This window comes from Podarcis filfolensis, assembly GCF_964270895.1.
Source record: "Podarcis filfolensis genome assembly, chromosome: 6".
NCBI lineage: Eukaryota > Metazoa > Chordata > Lepidosauria > Squamata > Lacertidae > Podarcis > Podarcis filfolensis.
This window is the reverse complement of record NC_139609.1, coordinates 44,504,129-44,525,531: the sequence shown is the minus strand read 5'-3', so window position 1 is coordinate 44,525,531 and position 21,403 is coordinate 44,504,129. Positions and strand designations below refer to the sequence as shown.

The following is a 21,403-nucleotide window of genomic DNA, read 5'->3' as shown; positions in this document are numbered from 1 at the left end:
TTTTACCTAACACTATTTCCTTCGTATAGGTGTCAAAATAAAGTACGTGGCAGTATATTATTCTATCAATGTTCAAGTACAGCAAAGACCTTGGGATGACAAAAGCTATATGATAATAGCACTACTTCTGAGAATTAAGCAGCATTCTGCTGTTTCAAATAAAATGTGACATGAGAAAGATGCTCATTATTAAACAGTCAATATTGGAAAAGTGAAGAATCTCTAACCTTGAGATGGCAGATTTAAGAAACTGACAGTATAATAAAGATGTAAAGCAGAATGGTGCAGAATGGAAAATATAGTCCAAACTAGGAAAGACATAGAAGGAAAGCAAACATACAAAAAAGATTAGTAAAGCAAGAAATAAAAGCAGATTTTCAAAATAATGCAAAAATAAACCTGATATTATTGAATTCAAAGAAAATGCAGAACTTCTTGAGAGTAATTTCTGGGCAGGAAGTTTGATTCGTTTTGGTTTAGCACAACCAAAAAGAAATTTTCTAGGGCCAAATGAGCAAAGAACACTATCAACACAAATCTGATTTCACCAAACTTTTGTTTTTACCTGGCATATACTGATTAAAAATAAACCGCAAAAAATGATGCGAGACTTAACCCTATTTAAATTTGTTATTATAGTAGGTCATCGTTAAAACAAGGAGGTTAGGAATCATGCAAGTCCTTAACATGAAATGCACATTTTTAATGTTACAAAGGGCAACAGAATTTATGTATTGACAGTGCCAGTACTTCCTGGCCAGGAGTTCCTTAAACATGCAGCAGCTCCACCCCTCCCCTTCAGTGCAAGACCATAGACACTTCCATGTGTATGCCTCTGTTGCGTGCATTGAACTGCCCCCAATATTTTTACCAAATCTCATCCTGTACAACTTTGTACTGAAGCCTAACCCTAAGAGCCGATGAGAACCTCTATGAGCTAATGACAGCAGAGCCTCTTTCTGCTGACAATACTCATAAACAGGTCCCAATCCCTTCCCCTTGCTCCAAATTCAATAATCTCTTCCTTTCTTTTTTTAAAAAATCACTTGTCTGCTTTCTTTGTCTATGGTAGGGGGAAGGGAAAACCAACAAAATAGATATAAGGTAGTGAACTCAACTCCCTGTTCAGCAGAATTGTTTACACGTCATTAGGCACACTAACCCAAGAGCCTGCTACACAAAAAATAAGGGGATATCTTAAAGTATGTCCAAAATATCATAAAATATGCAAAAATGTCACCTTTTGTTGAGCAGTTCTCTCTGACGGAGGGATCATATCTGCAGTTAGCACCTGAGGAGGATCAATGCCCTTTGTCAACTTCAGATTGATGAAATGGAAGGCCAAGGCAAACTGTTCCTGGGAAAGCTTCCCACAATCCCTTGTATCGCATAGAGCCCTGTAGAAGCCAAAGGGAGAAAGATTCAACATTTGTTCTCCCGCTTAAAAATTATGCATTCATTAGAAGAATTATGGAACTTTGATGCTGGTATTGAAACTTTTGAGTATTTTAGCAGATACACAACAGTCTTCTCAGTACAGTGGTACCTCGGGTTACATACGCTTCAGGTAACAGACTCCGCTAACCCAGAAATAGTGCTTCAGGTTAAGAACTGTGCTTCAGGATGAGAACAGAAATCGTGCTCCGGCGGCACGGCAGCAGCAGCAGCAGCAGCAGCAGGAGGCCCCATTAGCTAAATTCAGGTTAAGAACAGTTTCAGGTTAAGAACGGACCACCGGAACGAATTAAGTACTTAACCCGAGGTACCACTGTACTGCAAACAGCAGTAGGTGCAGCTGGGACAAAGAACTGCAGTTGCCCATCACCTAGATGCACTTTGACCCAGCATGGCTACTCTTACAAGGAAGAGTTTGTAGCATCTTCCTTACTTTTATACTGTAAGCAGATATGTAAACTTGTGTTTCTTCTAAACATTTTAAAGCAGAAGTACACCCAAGCTGTGTACCAGCTCCTTCAGAGGGTGTGTAACCCCATCAGAAGCTGGCAGCCTCCCATCTCAAATTAAGAAATCTATCTGGGTTTAGTCCCAACGTGCCCTTCTACAAACACAAGGCCTCCATCGGTTTGTGGAACCTTCTCCTGGAGGAAAGGACATAGGCACCAAAGGTAGACACAAATCCCCAAATTCTACTGTTAAAACATGTAGCCAATTCAGTTAGACAAGTCCTGTGTGTGCACATACAACAGTAATTCTTCCCTAAAAACTTAATTCTCTACAGATAACTACAGTAACCCTACATCAACACTTTAAAAATGGAAATTATGATTGTGCCATTAAAAAATATCTTACCAGATGTGTGCAAGTAAGGCAGAAGGCAGGCCGGTCTTTAAGAATAATTCTCTGGCCTCCACACCAGAGACGAAGCCATCCATGTCTTTGTCAGTTTTCAAAAAAATGTCATGGTATTTTATCTTGTCTGCAGGTGATACAACCCACTGAGGAGAAAAAAAGAGGTCATTTTTCCATTACGCATCTAATAATATAGAACAAAATGCTGATCATTGGTGAGCTTGCCTGTGGTGATGGTGCTTTGAGGCTTACAGGTGGAATGGACTGATGGGACTCTTTACTGGATGCTGAAGGTGGCAACAAATGCACTCCACCTGCAATACTGACACCTTTTCTTTTAGAAGGTGGCACCAATGCTGGAGGCAAAGACATTGGCACAGGTTCCTTCTCAAGAGCACAGTACACCAAGAACATGGCCTGAAAAATAGTTTTGAAGAAGTACAAAAGATGGGCACAGCATTAGCTTATTATTAAGCAATTTCAACGCTTATATAATCAACACAGCAACCTGGAAGAACAAAACCTTTAAAACCTTCATTCAACCTTTAAAACATTCATGTACTCCTCCATTGCTAATTTGATCTTTTCAAAGTTACATTTAGAGGCATTACATTGCCAAGAGTCTGGGCAATTCATCAAATACTGCAACTTAAAAGCATTTTCAGTTTTTGCAGCTTAGGGCATAATTCAATGTTCCATGAGTTGAAATCTGTTTTGCTCACATATAGACAGCATTAAGATACAACCCTATGGGTGAGATTAACCTAACCAGTCCAGTCAGTGGAAGCCCTACACAAGGATCTTCACTTGCACAATGTCCCCAAAATTGGGTCTGGAGGTTAGGGAGAACCCCAGAACAGTGAGGGGGGGTATCATTCCATCTAGCAATTAAGTAGGTGGTGGTAAATTTAGTTTCTGCTCTATTCCAAGAACCTGTCTGATCTTTGGATTCACGTGCCTCTAAGAAAGTACAGTATGACTTAAAGTGTAGACTATACTCTATTCAACCTCCGGAAACTTTAAAAAGTGTGTTTAGAATCTCACAAGGACCATTATACTTACAACTGCAAATTCATCCCGATCCAACATTCCATCATGGTCAATGTCACTGAGCTCCCAAACCTAAACAAAAAATGCACATGCCTACATTCAGGACACAGTGGAATATTCTACCCTTATTTCATCATATTCCTAATGTTTCTTTCATTGTATTGTTAAATACCAACAGCACTAGACATTGGAAATCTGTTTTTCCTCTGAGCAAAACAAAAACCAAACCTGCCACTTCTGGACCATGACTAATTCTCAACACCGGATTATTAACTAACTTTTAGGAAAATCTAAAATTTTAGAATAGCCTGAACACCTTTTCACTATTACTGCATCCGGCCCATAATGACATCTATTGGCAATTCAAACTGCAATACAGCAACCCTACGAACCATATTATTATGCATGTGCTACTCATCTCAGGGCCAAACTGCTAATTACATGGAGTTCCTTGAAACCACTCCCTCAGATGCTTCTTTTTATACATGAAAAGCAGCTACTTGAAGCTGCAAATCAAGTGCAGATGGATGGCAGCAGTCTTTCCCTTCCAAAAACACCCTCACCAATGTTCTTTTCCTGCTACAGAGGGTTTCAAGAGGGAAAACGGCAGAAGATAAATAGCTAAAGCATCATTTCCTCTGTTCCTAACTGAAGCTTCAAGCAGGTCATTTTCTTATTTAAAAGCAACTTGAGGGGGAACTCTTTCAGAACTCTGTGTAACATGTAAAACAGGGCGGTGAACAGAATATGGCCAATGGAATCAACTGATCAGCACTGGCAGGAAGTCCTACTTGCTAAGGCACAGTTAGAGTACACTGTAAGGATCCCTGTTATTCATCTGCATCCATATCTTTACCTGCTCCACACCCATCATGTACACCCCGGGGTTTGGGGCAGGTGGGCATGGATTCCTGCAAGGCCTAATCTGGCCCACAGGTCCCCTGCCACTAAGGCAGATCAACAACCAAACAGCAGGGGTTTGCTTATAAAGAGCTGCCCCTTGTAGAGATCTCATTCTTTTAATCTATGTGTGAAAACCATGCATGAGATAGAGACCTTTAGGGACGCTCCAAAAGTTACGAATCATCATCCTATGGGATTCCACAGGGTAAACAGATGTTTTGCCTTGCTAAAAAGCTTGTCATTCTTACCCTTCCCAAGATGTCAACTGGCAGTTTGGAGTTCAGCAGAACAGGTTTCACTTTATCGCCTGACAACAATCCATTCACTGGGTTCAGACTGTCAAAGATAGCATCATATTTGGCCTTGTCTTCTACCTGGTTTTAGAAATAATATTAAAATATTTAGAAATAAGTTTAAAATATTAAACTGAATTTCACAGGAACATTGACCCAACCAAAAATTAACTAGTCAGTATGAAAAGAGAATAGGCAGAGTGCACACAGAAAGAAGCACACACAAAAAGAATACTGGACAGTGGGAGAAGCTAGACAGTGGGCCTCTTATGAGATGACTTCAGTATGAATATCTGAATATAAAGTAAATAAGTGAGCATCAAATCAGAAGGGAAATAGTGTTTTTAGCTCCATTCTACTTCTTTGTTTTTAAAATCCACATATACTGCTCCTTAAGATGTTTGTAGAAACCATCCCAGGAAGCACCATTTAAAACATTTTTTCTACCAGAATCTCAGTGGGTCTGAAATGTAGAGGCATTCCTTCTGTTGCTCCATTTAGCTGCAAGTCAACCAGAAGGTGCTGGTGATCTCTCTAGCAAGGACTTTGCCTCCTGGGAAACCTTGCAATACTTCACAGATTTTTATTTATATGGTTACAGGTGGACAAGAAAATGTTCCAGTGCAACCCTAGTCCCTAAAATCAGCAGCAGCTTTGTAGCACCATTCAGAGATGCAAGGTGGAAAATGGGTCTTTTAAAAATTCTTTTTCATTCTCCTTTCCCCTGCTGTGCCAGCCTCAAGGATTCATGTTTGCTAAAGTCAATATGTCTGGAGGAACAAAGGTCACAGGTATATATTGGGATATAAGAGCAGGCAGATAAGTTGACACAGCTATGATGGGACTCTCGACAGCAAGGCTAAAGAAATCTGTGCTGGATCTGGAAACAGGCAGGGAGCTACTGTAGGGATATCATATGACCAGACTGACGAAGAAGCGACTGATTCTGGTGACAGAGCTTTCTGGTAAAAGGGTGAAGGAGCCAAGGTGTAATAAGAGATGACTAGAGGAGCAAGAAGAGGCTGAAGTAGTCAAAGTAGGAGATGACTCAAGCATATGAACAAGAGTTTTTGGAGAGAAGGCCCAGTTCTAATGACTATGTTAAGCAGCAGCTTGTGCCAGCTATGGTTTAGACCTCTTGCGCATGATTTTAACCACATTTGGGAGAAGCCAACAAAAATAACATGCACACACGGATGCATCTACCACTCCATAGATAATTCCAATAGTTGATCAAGTGACACACACACCCTTCAGGAGCTTGGCCAAATATCCAAGACAAGAGATGTGAATGTGCTTTTACACCAACCAACAGTCATGAAACCGAGCCAAGCTACTACAAAGAGAGGAAGTGCTACATTGCAAGGAAGTATTTGTTCAGTTGGGTAACAGGTTTTGTTTTCAAAGAAGGGGCATAGCAAGGAAAGTTGGAGCATCAACTCCAAATAGAAGCTTAATAGGCAGAAGCTGAGATACACTGAAAAAAGCATTCACTTCAGCTAAGGTTCCAGTTCACTTCCCTTACCTTAACAGCCCATGGGATATCAGCTGGCGCTCCCCCAGATAATAAAGGGCTAGAGGAATCATTCTAGTGGAAAGAAGAATTATTTCAGTTGTCCTTACTTGGAAATGACAAGCAACTGTCATTCAGATTTATCGTAAATTCCTGCTGTGTAAAATAAAGTCAGAGTGCCTGAATCTGTATTAATGAAGAATGATTTCAGCAGTGAGCTAAGATGACTTAGCTTACATTACAGTATGTACATATTGCTTAAGGAAAATATGATGGTGTGAATACCTTGCAATACCAGCCAAAATGTGGACTAATAATTCCCAAAATTTCTATGCTGAAAAGCGTTATGTTCACTGTGTACAATGATAATTCCCTACTATGCGCCAGAGGACATAGTATGTGCCAGAAGAAATAAGATAATTAAAAACTGCTGTGAGCTCTAATTAACAACCCACAAAGTTGACATGCGGTCAAAGGAAAGGATTCTAAGGCTTCTTAGAAACTGACCAACAGTGATTAGCACATCTAATCATCCAGTATTAATTAATATTAAAAAGATCTTCTGAAAGCAGCAATTTTTTGCTCTCACACACACAGAAAGAGAAATTGGCACTCAGTTTCAGCACTCAATTTCTCATCTTCGTGCATACCCAGTTATTTTTTTTAATAAGGAAACTTTATCTCAGGTTATTCAACAATTTGATACTCACATTATCTTACAACATGTAAATATAACAAAGAAAGCGCAATATGTTGCTTTTGCAATTTTGACACAAGTGAAAGGGAATATTGTGGAAGAAACTTTCTAGAACCAGCTTGGATTGATAGTAATAGTAATAATAATATATTATTACAATTTAATAATAATAATAATAATAATAATAATAATAATTCCATGCCGATCTGGCTGGGTTTCCCTAGCCACTCTGATAGCTTACAGAATATATAAAACATAATAAAGCATCAAACATTAAAAACTTCCCGATACAGGGTTGCCTTCAGTTGTGTTCTAAAAGTTGTACAGTTCTTTATGTCCTTGACATCTGAAGGGAGGGTGTTCACCAGTACCGAGAAGGCCCTCTGCCTCACTTCTCACAGTGAGGGAACCAGCAGAAGACCCTCGGAGGAGGACCTCAGTGTCTAGGCTGAGTGATGTGGGTGGAGATGCTCCTTCAGATATACTAACTGGACAGGGCAGAATGAATTACATTATTTTTCTGAAGGAGTGGCCAGTTCCAATTATTGCCAGAGTTAGCTGCTGAATGAACTGGAATATATGGGATAGGACTTATATCTGCCCCAAAGCCAAAGGGCTGCAGAGGTGGGGCAACATGGTTCACACAGTTCAAGGTACAACGGCCAGTGAGGACCGAAGACCTGTTAGGTCATCGGTATTTGAATTCTGTACTCTGAATATTACTATCACCAACACTGCACATTTTGCAGTATTTTGAGCATCATTTGTGTATATTTTTAAAAGAAAAGGGGACTAAAGATGTATTATAAGACTATAACACTTGACAACAATTAAGGCACTATGTATGATGCTGCATGAGATGAATTTTTTCAATGGTATATTGATAGCACATGCTACATAGCATAATGTGTTCAGGTTTTATTGTATGCAAATACTGCAGGCAAGACGTTTTTAAAAGTTCTTACAAATCTAGGTGGAGGAACAGGCAAGTTAAGACTGCTCAGTGAAACGTCCAATCCATTCTGTGCACAGGCAACAAGTCGTAAAGCCACAAAAAACTCCTAAAAAGGAAAGAGAATTAAATTAACATAGAACTGTTTTGTCCAAAAAAATGTATCAAAACACACACACCGCATTTCAAGTAAAAAAGCAAAAACAACCTCTTTTAACCTTCAGGGTACTCTTTCTTCCATTGCAAATCTTGACGTGGCTACTAGAGGCATGCTAAAAGTTTAGGTACCTCAAAGCAGCTTGATATCGTTTCCTAAACAGTTCTTAAAATGCATCAATATTCAGCATTAGAAGAAGGGAGAGCACACGCGGCGGTGATGTAATTTAAAAGACATTACATTTGTTTACACATTCTTCTGCGTTCTAATCTTATTATAAATCCTTCACATTTCCAAAAGGTTAAGCTGGGAAAGTAAGCGTTGCTTCTTAAAAACTTTCCTCTAATGTGCAACACATCATTCACTGGCCTAGCTTTTCTCTTTTGTGTTAAAAATCCTGCATGATCCACAATGTTATGCTGTTTACTCTGCAATCTAAGTATTCTGTGCTGTATAAGACAGTAATCAAGGGCTAGATCCATGGCTTGTGTGGGGAAGCTTGAGCTGTTCATCCACTTCCTAAAAGAAGCTCACTATGTTACCCAACCAGCTGCTCCCAAGTTGCAGGGAAAATTCAGAAGCAGAGTGAAACATGGTGCAAAAGGCTGCAAGTGGGGAAAGGCACCCACTGGACATACAGAACAGCAAAATATTTTGGGTGCACTTAAGCAACACTTTAGGGATGCGGATGGCACTGTGGGTTAAACCACAGAGCCTAGGACTTGCCAATCAGAAGGTCGGTGGTTCGAATCCCAGAGACGGGGTGAGCTCTCGTCACTTAGTCCCTGCTCCTGCCAACCTAGCAGTTTGAAAGCACGTCAAAGTGCAAGTAGATAAATAGGGATCACTCCAGCGGGAAGGTAAACGGCGTTTCCATGCACTACTCTGGTTCACCAGAAGCAGCTTAGTCATGCTGGCCACATGACCCAGAAGCTGTACGCCAGCTCCCTCGGCCAATAAAGTGAGACGAGTGCTACAATCCCAGAGTCGGTCACGACTGGACCTAATGGTTAGGGGTCCCTTTACCTTTAAGCAACACTTTGGTGTTAGCATTACAAATTAACATAATGGGCAAAGCAGATTTAACTGTGATTAAGCAATGGGTAACATTTAACGGTAAGGAGCAGGCCTCAGAATTGCACATTCTAATCCCCCAGCCCCTCTCCTTACACAAATTATTCTCACCCTTCTCTGTTGGCCTCTACCATGGTTAAATGCTTCAGAACGAGCCCTTGTGATAAGGGAACTCTGGCTTATATTTACCTTACTCAAGGCTTAAGGCTGTTGGGAATTGGGAAGAAATAGCACGCAGTCCTCTAACACACGCTTGATCTTCTAAGAATGGTTAAAAGATTGAGAAGATTACACCTGTATATCATCCTTAACTGAGTTCCACTGTTTTCCTTCAGCTAGAAGTGTAGTAACTGAGTTTCTGCACCAAGTAACTGATTCCTGCTCAAGAAAATATTTTTCATCCACCATAATTTGTAAGCCCATTTCAATAATGATCCAGTTGTGTCTCCGTGTGTTATGAAGATACAGGTGTCTCTGACAGAATCTAACCTGCTATAAACTGTTATAAAAATGCTTTTTTACTCTTGTTATCCTTTCACCATATTCATTTGAAGAAAAATATATCATATTTTTACCTGTTTGTTTAAGATTCCTTTGCCATCTGTATCAGCAAGGTCCCAAACCTAAACAGTTAGATGAAAGAAGCATTTGAAGTACTCCCAGAAATATCTTTCCCCACTTGAATGAGCAACAGTTTTAAATAATAACCCCAAAAGTTTAACCACATTATCTTAACAGTGCATTATTTATTCTGTACCCGACACCTTGGGCAATAGTATGTATTTCCGTTTAATGTTGAGGCTTTAGTTTTGGCAAAAGGGGAAACAGAGCTCTAACAAAGTTAATAGCTCAACAAACTGAAGGGCGTATAAAAACGTCAAAACAAAACATCCATACACAAAATATGTGCAATCACTTTTCACCCATGCATTTCAGTGCTCTAAGTTATTCTTCTCTAATTTGCAGGCACTTTCATACATTATAGGGAAGTACGTTTTTCTATCTCTAACCAGTGCATATTCAAGCATTCTGAAGTGTTCTATGTTGAAAAATATTCCAAGCTGCGACTGGGTCAGTCCTTAGAGAAAGTAAATGTAGAGGCCACCATGCACCAGAGAGATAAGCAAGACAAAGCATATTTAAATTGCCTTCGGTGTACCTAACTATGAGCTGGATTGTGACTACTGAGCGGTCCACAAAACACCCAATTTTTGTTTCATTCAGGCCTACAATTGTACGCACCAAGAAGCCTTCTCCTGGAGAGATAGAAAGGCTTAAGGATTGGAAGCAATATTTTCTTTATTGTCAAAACCAAGACAGGATGGTATCTCTCCCCCCCCCCCCAACCCCCATATTTGATTCACAGTTAATACCTTCCCAAGTATCAAGTCTGTCAGTCCTGATTTTTTAAGGAAGACAGCTGCATCGGAAGCCAACACCCGCCCAGAGTTACTAGGATCAACCTGCAAAAAGAAGGCATATTGAAGATTTGTTATGTAGCAATTTGCACACTAAATATCTTTCAAAAAGTTTTGTTGCTGACTTACTTGGACGACTTGCTGAACTACTATTAAGGCGCTGTGGGTTAAACCACAGAGCCTAGGACTTGCCAATCAAAAGGTCGGCGGTTCGAATCCCCATGATGGGGTGAGCTCCCGTTGCTCAGTCCCTGCTCCTGCCAACCTAGCAGTTCGAAAGCACGTCAAAGTGCAAGTAGATAAATAGGTACCGCTCCGGCAGGAAGGTAAACGGCGTTTCCGTGCGCTGCTCTGGTTCGCCAGAAGCAGCTTAGTCATGCTGTCCACATGACCCGGAAGCCGTACGCCGGCTCCCTTGGCCAATAAAGCGAGATGAGCGCCGCAACCCCAGAGTCGGTCACGACTGGACCTAATGGTCAGGGGTCCCTTTACCTTACATTTATTACCGCTGCAAAATTATTCATTTATATGCAACTACAAAATGATACAGTGGCCAAATACTGTAGCCAGATGATCTTTTTAAAACTAATGAGTACTTAGAAGCTACAGATACACCAGGCACTGTATACTGGGAAACAAACTAAAGTATTGTGAGGGCCTTTCCCCAACTCCACCTTTACCCTAGAAGAGCAAGGGACAACGATGGAAGGTACAGAACTGGCAGTGTTTTCCTGGAAGTACTTGCGAGGCTTCTCGCTAATTTCAATTGTTAAGGTCAAAAAGACTGACAACGTCAGACAGCTAGCAGCTGATAGCACAGCACTACATTTTCCTTGCCAGGAGGAAGAGCGGATACACTGTGACTAGAGAAGCTATCCAATGTTTATCTTAGTTTGTTTCAACTGTATAATACTAGAGCGTTGCTTTGCTTCATTCCAGTCTGTGACTTGTACATTTTTCTACACTGTGGTAGCCACTATGGTGCCCTCCATATGTTGTGGACTACAACTCCCAGAATCCCTGACCATTGGCCATGCTGGCTGGAACCAATGGGAGTCGTAGTGCAACAACATTCACACTGGGTACCTCAAAACAACCATGGTCCATTTAATCCCCTTTCCTGGCTTCTGCAAGATCCCTACAGCTGCCGGCCAGAAGCTCCTCTTCTCTTTGTTTATAATTTCTTTCAGCGTGCTTAGTGTGTGTTTTGTTCATTCAAATGTTGCATTTTTTAATAGAAGCATTCAGTCATCCAGACTGTGCTAGAGAGAAGCCATGCAATTCTTACAATATTATTCTATTATGAACTTACTTCTACTTTGATTTGAAATAAAAGTTCCTATTAACTACTACTAATTGTCTCTATATTCTGCATCAATGTAATGAATATTTGCTAACTAATAGGTACTAAAGTTAGACGTTAAATATCTCTGCATCTAAAAAAAGACTGGGAATCCATAATCCATAAACAGTCCTCATTTAGCTCTGTAACACTGCAAAAGGGAACTTCCATTCTACCAAAGCTCGATGGTACAGACCTAATGGCTAGGACTGCCAAAACAAACAGTAATTTAGATGCAATGCTAGTCTTGTGGCAATGCAGGCCATTGAAACTTTTGGGTAATCAGAACAGAGATATTTGCCCTCTTGTGGGCATCACAGTACCCAAGGCAGGTCTTTTTTTTGTTACCATTAATTAATTTCATCTAAACATAAAGAAATGCAGGACTGATGAGAGGTATATATTCATCATGCAGAAGGGAATATATATTTGCAGCTGTCTTGTTATGTATATATTAAGGGTTTTAATCTATTTATTTTGTGCTTTCAGTTTCCAACCAGGCCTTTCTTTTCTGGTAATTACAAATATTGGAACTACGTTAAACTTTGAGAGCTGTTCAGACTGATAGGCTTAAAGCATAGTCAGTTAAGCTGAACTATGCATTCAAAGACATGGCCTAAGAAGCTACTGGACAGAATTTTTACTGAAGATATGCTTGGTTGCTTCAACAAGGAGACATAATGAGCCACAGTATATTCCTCTTGTAATGGTATAAATTCATTACTGTCTGGTACGAGAGGTTGGTGGGGCCTAGAGCAATTAGCTTTTGCAATAATTGCTGATTTGTACTGGTACAAGTGATTGTTTGTATAAATATGAATGTCATAAACAGTCCATTGTACTGCAAAGCTACTGAAATATCCTAAGAATTAACTTTACACCCAAAATATTTACTTCATTCTATTGCCTAAAGGCAAGAAGAAATTATCTGTTTTATTCTCCTCTTTAGTATGTCCATCCATAACTACCCAGGGAGGAGATATTTTAAAAGCAAGTACTGTATAAGCCCAGGAAGCCAGCCACACTTACCTGTCGATAGAACTTCTCGTACACAGGATTTGCACTTGACAGCTTTGTCGGAGGGAAGAGAGAGAAAAAGTTTTTAAAATACTGCTCGATTTTAAAGATTGTAATTAAACAGGGAATACATTAGCTTTTTCTGTCAATATCAAAGATTAGACTTCAAGAATGGCATTAGGTAAGCGTTCAGAAACAGAGACTATCCATTATTGCATAGAAGAGCAATATACAATACATTACAAAGTCTTACGTGGCTAGAGATTCGCATTCATAGGAAACCACTAAATCTATAAAAATATCCTACAGCAGGCTCACCAATGTACTGAGGCACAAACTTTTATAGGCATGAAACCTACTTTTTCAGATGCATCTTCTTGTCCATGAAACTTCATGTCACAGTACACTGGTGGCATTTTGAAGACTCGTAAGACTATTTTTGCTAAAACAGACTCTGGAATTTGCTGCAGTTACATTTAAGGTTTGGCTGTGTGTTCTGAAGCGTGTGGTTATCATGGTGTCTTTGAATGCAAACCTTAGATTTGATTATCCATTGGTCTGGCATGGAATTCAAGTAAAATAGGCGTGTCATTCATCGAGACACACAAGCTTGCTGTTTGACCTAGTTTGTACCTGTTTTTTCAACTCTTACGTAGCAGAATTTGTGGAATGGGAGCATCAGTCCTGGCTTCAGTCAGTGGGATTTTGTGATTCACAATTATTGTTACACATGTGGAATGCTGCCAGTCCCAAAGCCTGCAAGTGTTCGGTTTATATAATGTTTCAGAGTGGAAAAACAAATGGCACATAACTTCAGGTCATATCAACAGCTAGCCAATTTCACAGCACTGTATACACACTGCATTTGCGATCCCCCCCCTCCATAATTGTTAACAATTTGTCACCAAATTAATACAAATTTTATACAAATTTAAAAGCTGACTCCCCCCTACGTCCCCTCTATTTTCCTCCCTTATTTTACACATCACATTTGAGACAAGATCGGTTAATGTGCTTTAAAATAAGCTGAATACTCTTAACACAATGTTACCTATCAATGAAGCAAACGAATGAAGGAGATCAGCAATCTTCAACCTCAGGTCCTTAGATATTGTTGGACTAGAGCCTCCAGTAACCCTGATCACTGGCTAAATTGGCTGTGGAATATTTGAGTTTGCAAATGCAACAGCACCACAGGACCCAAGGTTGAAGGATCAAGTATTGCAGCTTCCAAACTTCAAAGCAGTTTTGGTCAAAGAAATTCAGACAGAAATTACAGTAAATGATTCTATATTGCCATGATATTCCTTATATGCAGAACAATCCTATATGCATTTACTCAAAAGCAAGTCTCGTGGTGTTCAGTGGGGTTTAGGATTACAGCTTTAAAATGACTATTTAAAAAGACAGCTGCGCCTTAAATTTTAAAATTTTATATAATCTAAACTGATTGGGTTGAACTAGTCCTAGATCTGACATAGCTCCAAACATGTTTAAACTGGGAGGTAAGGTCCATTCTGTGGCATAATTCTATCATTTTCTAAGATCACTGAAATGCAAATTTGGATTACCTGAAACACATTCAAAATTCGGTATTTTTGGCACATATTCCCCACCCGGCGGGTCTACAGCAGATTAGAATTGCTGTACAAGTTGCTGCTACTCTTTTTGCTGGTGCCACTTTATCTTGATATTTTATTACATTTTGGGTGGGTGAAGATACAAAAAGGTGGGATAGAAACTGAAATAGTTTTCAGCTGCTTTTATTCAGTGCTGTTTTTAATATGGCAATTTATTTTGGGTTTTTAAAATATTTATAACGTGTGAGTTTTAGCTGTATCTGTTTTTAATTCATGTTGCGATCTGCCTTGGTTGCTGCACTGGGAGAAAGGAAAGACATAAATGAAATGAAATTATAAATGAAATAAATAAATAAATAAATAAATAGTAACACCACAGTTACTAACACTCTTAACTGTACTCAAGAGCTTAGAGGGAAATTGCATTTCCAGAAAACAGTGACTCTACTCAGCACATTGACAGAAATTCCCCAGAAGAAACTGGTTCTACAGCAGAACAAGCTTACACAGCAACTTCGACCAGCTGGCAGCAACATACGCATATCTAACTCCTCGAAAGATTCCACCAACAGTATCACCGAAAAATTTTACATATCACTTGGGAAGACAGGTGAACTAATGCCAGTACATATACTAGAAGAAGCAATGATCACCAGTGTCAAAGCAATGATTCCTCAACATCAACTTCATTGGACTGGTCATGTTGTTTGGATGCCTGATTATCATCTTCCAAAGCAACTACTCTATTCTGAACTTAAAAATGGAAAGCGTAACGTTGGTTAACAAAAGAGGTTTAAAGGCTCTCTCAAGGCAAATCTGAAAAAAATGTAGTATAAACACTGACAATTGGGAAACACTGGCCAATTGGAGAACAGCCTTTAGCAAAGGTGTCATAGACTTTGAAGACGCTCAAACTCAGGATGAAATGGAGAAACGTGCTAAGAGGAAGGCATGCTTGTCAAACCCTCACCATGATCAACTCTCGCCTGTAAACCTATGTCTCCACTGTATGGATCCAGAATTGGCCTCCACAGTCACTTACAGGTTCGCTGTTAAGACCGCGTTCATGGAAGACAATCTTACTCGGCTACGAGTGATCGCCTAAGAAGAATGCTGCACAAATGGATTGTCGTTTAAAAAATAAAAGGTGCCAGCTTTAAACAGGAATTCTTTGTAGCATAATTATTTTCTTTTTAGCACAATTATTTTTAGCACAATTATTTTCTAAAACATATTAAGATGTTTCAGGAACAAAGACACAGTAGGGGCAGGGGGTTAGAGAGAAGAAGATCATCCGTTGATCATTGCTGTGAACAGCCAGTTAGTAGGTGAACAACTGACCCAAGACCAAAAGCCTGAGTGGGTGTGCATTTGTCCCCTTCTGTTTTTTAAATAAGTCATGCTGTACTTGTGCAACTCTCAGAATTCGCTTTCTGCTTGTAACACAAAACAACCCCTTAAGTCCACTTGGAACATTAGGTTGAATTTGTGCAGTAATTAGGCAGTACATTCTATAATAATCTGACGCTGCTCTTCCAAAATCCACTCAAATTTGTTAAGTGTTGCTCAGGATTAATACATTAACAGATATCCACAAATACCAGGAAGGGAAAATAGTTTTGCTTAAACCACTGTGGAAGTTGATCCATTAAGTCGATGTTCAGTACTCCGTCTTTTCCCCAACAGAGCAATTAATAATCTCACATCTTCGTTCAACTATAGCAATGTCATCATTTTGTTAGCAAAACATTACTAAGCCAAACCTATTGTTACTCTTGAATAGGAAACATATGCTGGTTCACATCCTGTGCCTTCACCACTCTAAAATTCCAAAGCAGTCTCTCCATCCAGTCTCTCCTATGCAGTTTAACATCTGAACAACAGATGCAAATTACATTTTCTGTATAATGGCGAAAGCTTGGAAGGTCTTCTGCTTTCACTGGCAAGAGACCCATTTTATGATAAAAGTCAAACTGGGCAACAAGACAATCAGATTTCTCTTACAATGAATAGAATTCTTCGTACAGCAATATAAGATTTTTCTGGAAGTCACAGGTAAAGAAATATTATATACCTAAAATAAAATTCTTGGAATTAAGACTGGTAAGTTTCTTTATTTCTTACACAAGGATGAGTTAAACTGCAAGCGCCCTCCAAACACCAAGTATGTGGTGTAACAAAGCTGTCTCTTAATATATGTTTTCCCTTTAGACCTCAGCTGTTCCAAAAATTCTTGTACAGTTTACACTGTCACTATTTAAACTGCAAGGCCAAGCACAAGCCCTTTGCTGCTATACCACCTTCCTGAATACTGTAATTCAGGGTCTCCTCAATCCATTTGCAATGCATTCAGAGGATCTAACTATAAACTTGTGTCTATCAAGGCATCTTAGCCATACTACACCACAATGCCCCTCCCCTCCCACCTAGGCCCTGTTTTCCCACCCAGGTAAGCACCCAGATAGAAAGACATCACCCCTCCACCATCTTATTTCAATATCCTTACATTCTCCTTACTACAAACACAAGAACACCACCAAATCCACCCACACCCCAGCCCCACAAGCACTTGGCAACTGCTGACTTGCCTTCAACGAGAGTTCTTCCAGCCATCTGGTAGCATCAGAATTTGTAGCACATATGCTACAAAAGACATCTTGTTGATCTTTGAAACACAGAATAGCTCAGACTTCCTTTTTCCAATTAAGCTTTCAAACATATTGAGGAAGGAATTCCACTAACCAGAGTGAACACACTGCTGAAACTGGATATTCAACATTAATTTCCCCTTCAAATGCCAACTCACTCATCCTCTAACTCCTCTTTTAGTTCTTCCATAAATTCATCTTTGGAAAGTGTTGGTATGAAATTGTACTTACAAAAGCAGCAGGACAGCAATACACTTATCTACCCTGTCACTGACTTTAGCAAAGAATGGCTACTTGGACATTTCCCTCTACATCAGGGGTGGGAGAACTACATTACATCAGATGCTGCAGTCTAGCAACGGGCAGGGCAAAACACCCAGGACCTAGATGAACTTTTCATGATATATACATACATTGCTAAAAATGAATCTATTTGTTTTACAGCTTTTTGTCAGGACTATGTACTAGAAAATTTCAAGACCTACTACTTGGCTTAGAATATTCAGGGCTGGCAGCTGCTGAATAGTTCAAGTATGTAACCCAAGAGAAAGGGTTGCATCCAGCAAAGTTGCTGTATTCACACAATGACTTTTGCTTATGCAACAGAACTTCCCCCCCTTCTCCTGCCCCCATGTACCTTCAAGATTTCCCTCCCAAAACAGATTTGGGGAACACACAGGAAGACAGAATGTTTTTCTAAAAAGCACAAGTCCTTGCATAACCAGAACAAATTTATGGACTCAACCCAAAGTTCTGCATATTGCCTTACGCACAATTCATCTCTCACTTAGAAGATCACTACAGTGTATAAAATGTATTTGGGTAAGTGGATATTATAACTGGATTTCACTTGCATAATGAATTCTAACAGTACAATATTCAATACACGCATTTGTGATTATTGCTAGGGTAACGCACGGTGCCCATTCTAAACAGTGTTAGAAATTAGCCAAGCGCATTTTGCAACTGGCGCAGGCCCAATTGTGACCACATGGTGATCTCTGTATTCCAGGTTGGTGACTGCCATCTCCATCTAGCTGGTCCCTCCAACTTTCTTAAGCAAGTAAGCAGAAGAGCTTATTTACTGCATTTATATCCCACCTTTTTCTCCAAGGAGTACATGGTTCACTCCCCTGCTCAGTTAATCCCTACAACAACCCTGTGAGCTACGTTAAGAGCCTGTGACTGGCCCAAGGTCACCCAGTGAGATTCATGACTAAGTGGGGATTTGAACCCTGGCCTCCCAGGTCCTAGTCTATTTCCTAGAGTACTTCTGCTATGGGGCAGCTATACTAAATTAGGGAGGTAAATAAAGCAAAATGTCACTTGGAGAAGGATGTGAAATAGTTTCCTTGAATGAAGCTTGAATTTATTTGATTATTATTTATTTGATTCTGGATTGTTTTATTTGACGTTTTAATGTGTTGTAAGCAACTTTGAATTTTTTCCCTTTAAAATATAAAGCAAATGAAAACAACAACAGCAACAACAAAACTGCATTGTGGGGAATGGTGCCTAGACATCCCATTGTGGTGACTGTAACCTACAAGGTGCCATTTGGCGACTGGCATATAATAATAATTATAATAATAATAAAATTTTATTTATATCTCGCCCTCCCCAGCCGAAGCCGGGCTAGGAGCGGCTAACAACAATAAAAGTAACACAGCATTCTAAAATCAATTCATTTTAAAATCAATTGATTTGTCTTGCAGGCCCTGCAGAAAGATGTCAAGTCCCACAGGGCCCTAGTCTCTTGTGACAGAGCATTCCACCAGATCGGGGCCACAGCCGAAAAAGCCCTGGCTCTTGTTGAGGCCAGCCTAACCTCCCTGTGCCCGGGACCTCCAAGATGTTTGAAGTCCTCCATGGGACAAAGGAGGAGAGGCGGTCCCATAGGTACGAGAGTCCTAAGCCGTACAGGGCTTTAAAGGTTAAAACCAACACCTTACACCTGATCCTGTACTCCACTGGGAGCCAGTGAAGCTGGTATAGCACCGGGTGAATGTGGTCCCATGGCGAGGACCCTGTAAGGAGTCTCGCTGCGGCATTCTGCACCCCCTGGAGTTTCTGGGTCAGTCTCAAGGGCAGCCCCACATAGAGTGAGTTACAATAATCAAGTCTGAAGGTGACTTGATTGCGTGGATCACAGTGGCTAGGTCAGGGCGAGAGAGGTAAGGTATATATATGCGTTTCTAACACTGATTCTAAACTAAGGAGAAGCAAAACCAGGGAAATATTAGTGCATGATCTAATATTTAATGGCTATCTTACAGATAGTATTCTAGTCTTTAACTCCCTTTCAAAGGAGTCCATTTTATAGCAATCCTAATTTTATTGGGGCCTTTCAGGACCTCCCTTCGTTTCCAAGTTTACCATGACCTTCAGTGCCCACATTCGACATCATTTTCAAGTGTTGAAGACCATGGCAAAGCTACGGTTTCAGCGGCACAAAGTCAAAGAGCAAGTAAGAGGGTTTTCTGACACAGTATACAAGTTTTCACCCACTTGCTTGAAGAGCTAATACTTATGGCACAGCAAAACAACAAATATAATTCAGGTTCTTAAACAACAGCTGGAAATACAACGTATTCACCTGTTATTTCATTTCAAGTGAGCCCTACTTGGCCCAACAACTCTTCTCTTCCATACACTTCTGTTGCTTTCACTAAGGCAACATTTGCAGGTTATTTCCTTTATGGATGTTTGCCCAGGGTTCTCTTTCTATGTGACAAGAATTCCCAAAACATAAAGTGTTTTTAAGCAGACACTTTCATGGCAAATGAAAGATATAAAGACTGGCAAAAAAAAAATAAGTTAATGATTCAGCGATTTAAGATGGTCTATAAATCACTAAGCAGGACCAAACCTTATTAGCTTTCTAGTTACTTGTATAAAATGAAGTTCTGGTTTTAATTCTACTCCAACTAGATCAGCATCTCTGCCAATTGCAGATTTTTTTATATATATAAAAAAAGTGTGCCAGAAGAAATGTGAACTTCAATTGCTTACTGAAGATAATCTACTGGTTCAACCTTGCTGTTTTCTTATCTTTAAAAGAAAAGCACTACTATATTTGCAATTCAACCTTACAAGAAACCAAGAATTTTAAAGGTGATTTAGTCCGAAAAGGAAGTGAAGGAGAGTGAACAAGGAAGGATTTTAGCTTAGCACCATAAAAAACCCTTGATCTAGCAAAACAGAGTATCTCTCTCCACTACACAGTGTACCAACTGAACTTTGTTTTTAAATGTGAAAATCTAGTTCTCTCAGTCCTGATTTTGTTAACATGTTTCTAAACTTTGTGAGAAAGTATTTAGGGATCTTGGATTGCAAAACTTTTCTGTATGCTGCTGCTCCCTATTTACTTCATACAGAAATCATGTATAGACAGAAGAGTCTCCATGTGCCCTGCACTTAAATGTATGCACTAAGAGAATCTGAATTCCACACCATCAGCTATGCAGATATCAGCATGCATCTATTTACTTGTTTTGCAATTTATTGTACAGTACTAGCTAGAGCAACCCTATGTCAACTCAGAAGAAGTTAAGCCACGTTGGGTCCTATAAAGTTTACTCTCACTCAGGTATGCAGGTACAGGATTGATGCCTGATTGTGTTGTCATGAAGGACAGAGGGTTCTGCAGGGCACTGGCATCCCACTTTTTACCCTTTGTTTTCACAAGCATTGCTTCAATCCAACACCACAACCTTAAGAACTCAGTTTTACAGAGAAAACTGAGGTTCTCAATATGCTAAAAGCAGTACATTTTGTATGATCTCTGCATACAAACAGCCACCACCAATTGATCAGGCACAATATACAGTATTCCCACAGCTGAACAAAAATGGAGGGGAAAAGGTGCATATAAGGTAGTCAGCGCGCTATATATAAAATGGAAATTAAATGATATGCTGCTAAGCAACATTTTAGAAAGACTGTCATTTTTCAGAGTTTCTTGCATGCTTCATAACAGTATATTTGCAACATAACTTCTGTTTTCAATTATAGTGCAAGCATGCCAGCCACTCTACATGCAAAATTAAAACTACATCCTGTTATTTTATTGCAGAGAAGTATTTAACTTTCATTGAGATTTATGTCAAGATCAGCTGACTATACCAGATGTCATATTGTTCAAACTGTAGGAGTCATCCAACTTGCTAGTTAAATTAGGATGCGGTCCAACTTACCCCCAAACCTGAACTGTTTATATATTATAAAGGGCCATTTTGCTTTAACTAATACTCATTCAGTTTAGCTCATTTTAGTAGCAAGCAGATGTGACCTGCACACACAGAGACATGGTTAAAATAACTAGAGCCAATATATTTCATTGAAAAACAAACACGTGGGTGTAGAAAGGCAAGATAAAAATTATTATTATTTTTTTTAAAAAAAGGATGAAAGCATCTGAACAGTATTATTGAAATGCCTGCATTCACA

General features: G+C 39.7%; 1 protein-coding gene across 7 annotated transcripts in view; it reads right to left on the bottom strand.

Annotated features, from left to right (window-relative positions):
* The window catches only part of EPS15 (epidermal growth factor receptor pathway substrate 15), a 52,353-nt gene that overhangs the window by 25,615 nt on the left and 5,335 nt on the right, over positions 1–21,403 (bottom strand). For 4 of the 7 annotated variants that reach the window (XM_083619565.1, XM_083619569.1, XM_083619567.1 and 1 more), the window contains exons 2-11: positions 12,739–12,780; positions 10,323–10,412; positions 9,525–9,572; positions 7,732–7,827; positions 6,082–6,144; positions 4,512–4,637; positions 3,373–3,432; positions 2,536–2,727; positions 2,311–2,456; positions 1,241–1,397 (exon numbers count right to left, since the gene is read on the bottom strand). In XM_083619565.1, the coding sequence (XP_083475691.1) occupies positions 1,241–1,397; positions 2,311–2,456; positions 2,536–2,727; positions 3,373–3,432; positions 4,512–4,637; positions 6,082–6,144; positions 7,732–7,827; positions 9,525–9,572; positions 10,323–10,412; positions 12,739–12,780 (1,020 nt within the window). The remainder of the gene's footprint in view (positions 1–1,240; positions 1,398–2,310; positions 2,457–2,535; positions 2,728–3,372; positions 3,433–4,511; positions 4,638–6,081; positions 6,145–7,731; positions 7,828–9,524; positions 9,573–10,322; positions 10,413–12,738; positions 12,781–21,403) is intronic. The other 3 variants (XM_083619566.1, XM_083619570.1, XM_083619568.1) reach the window with 1 other exon arrangement.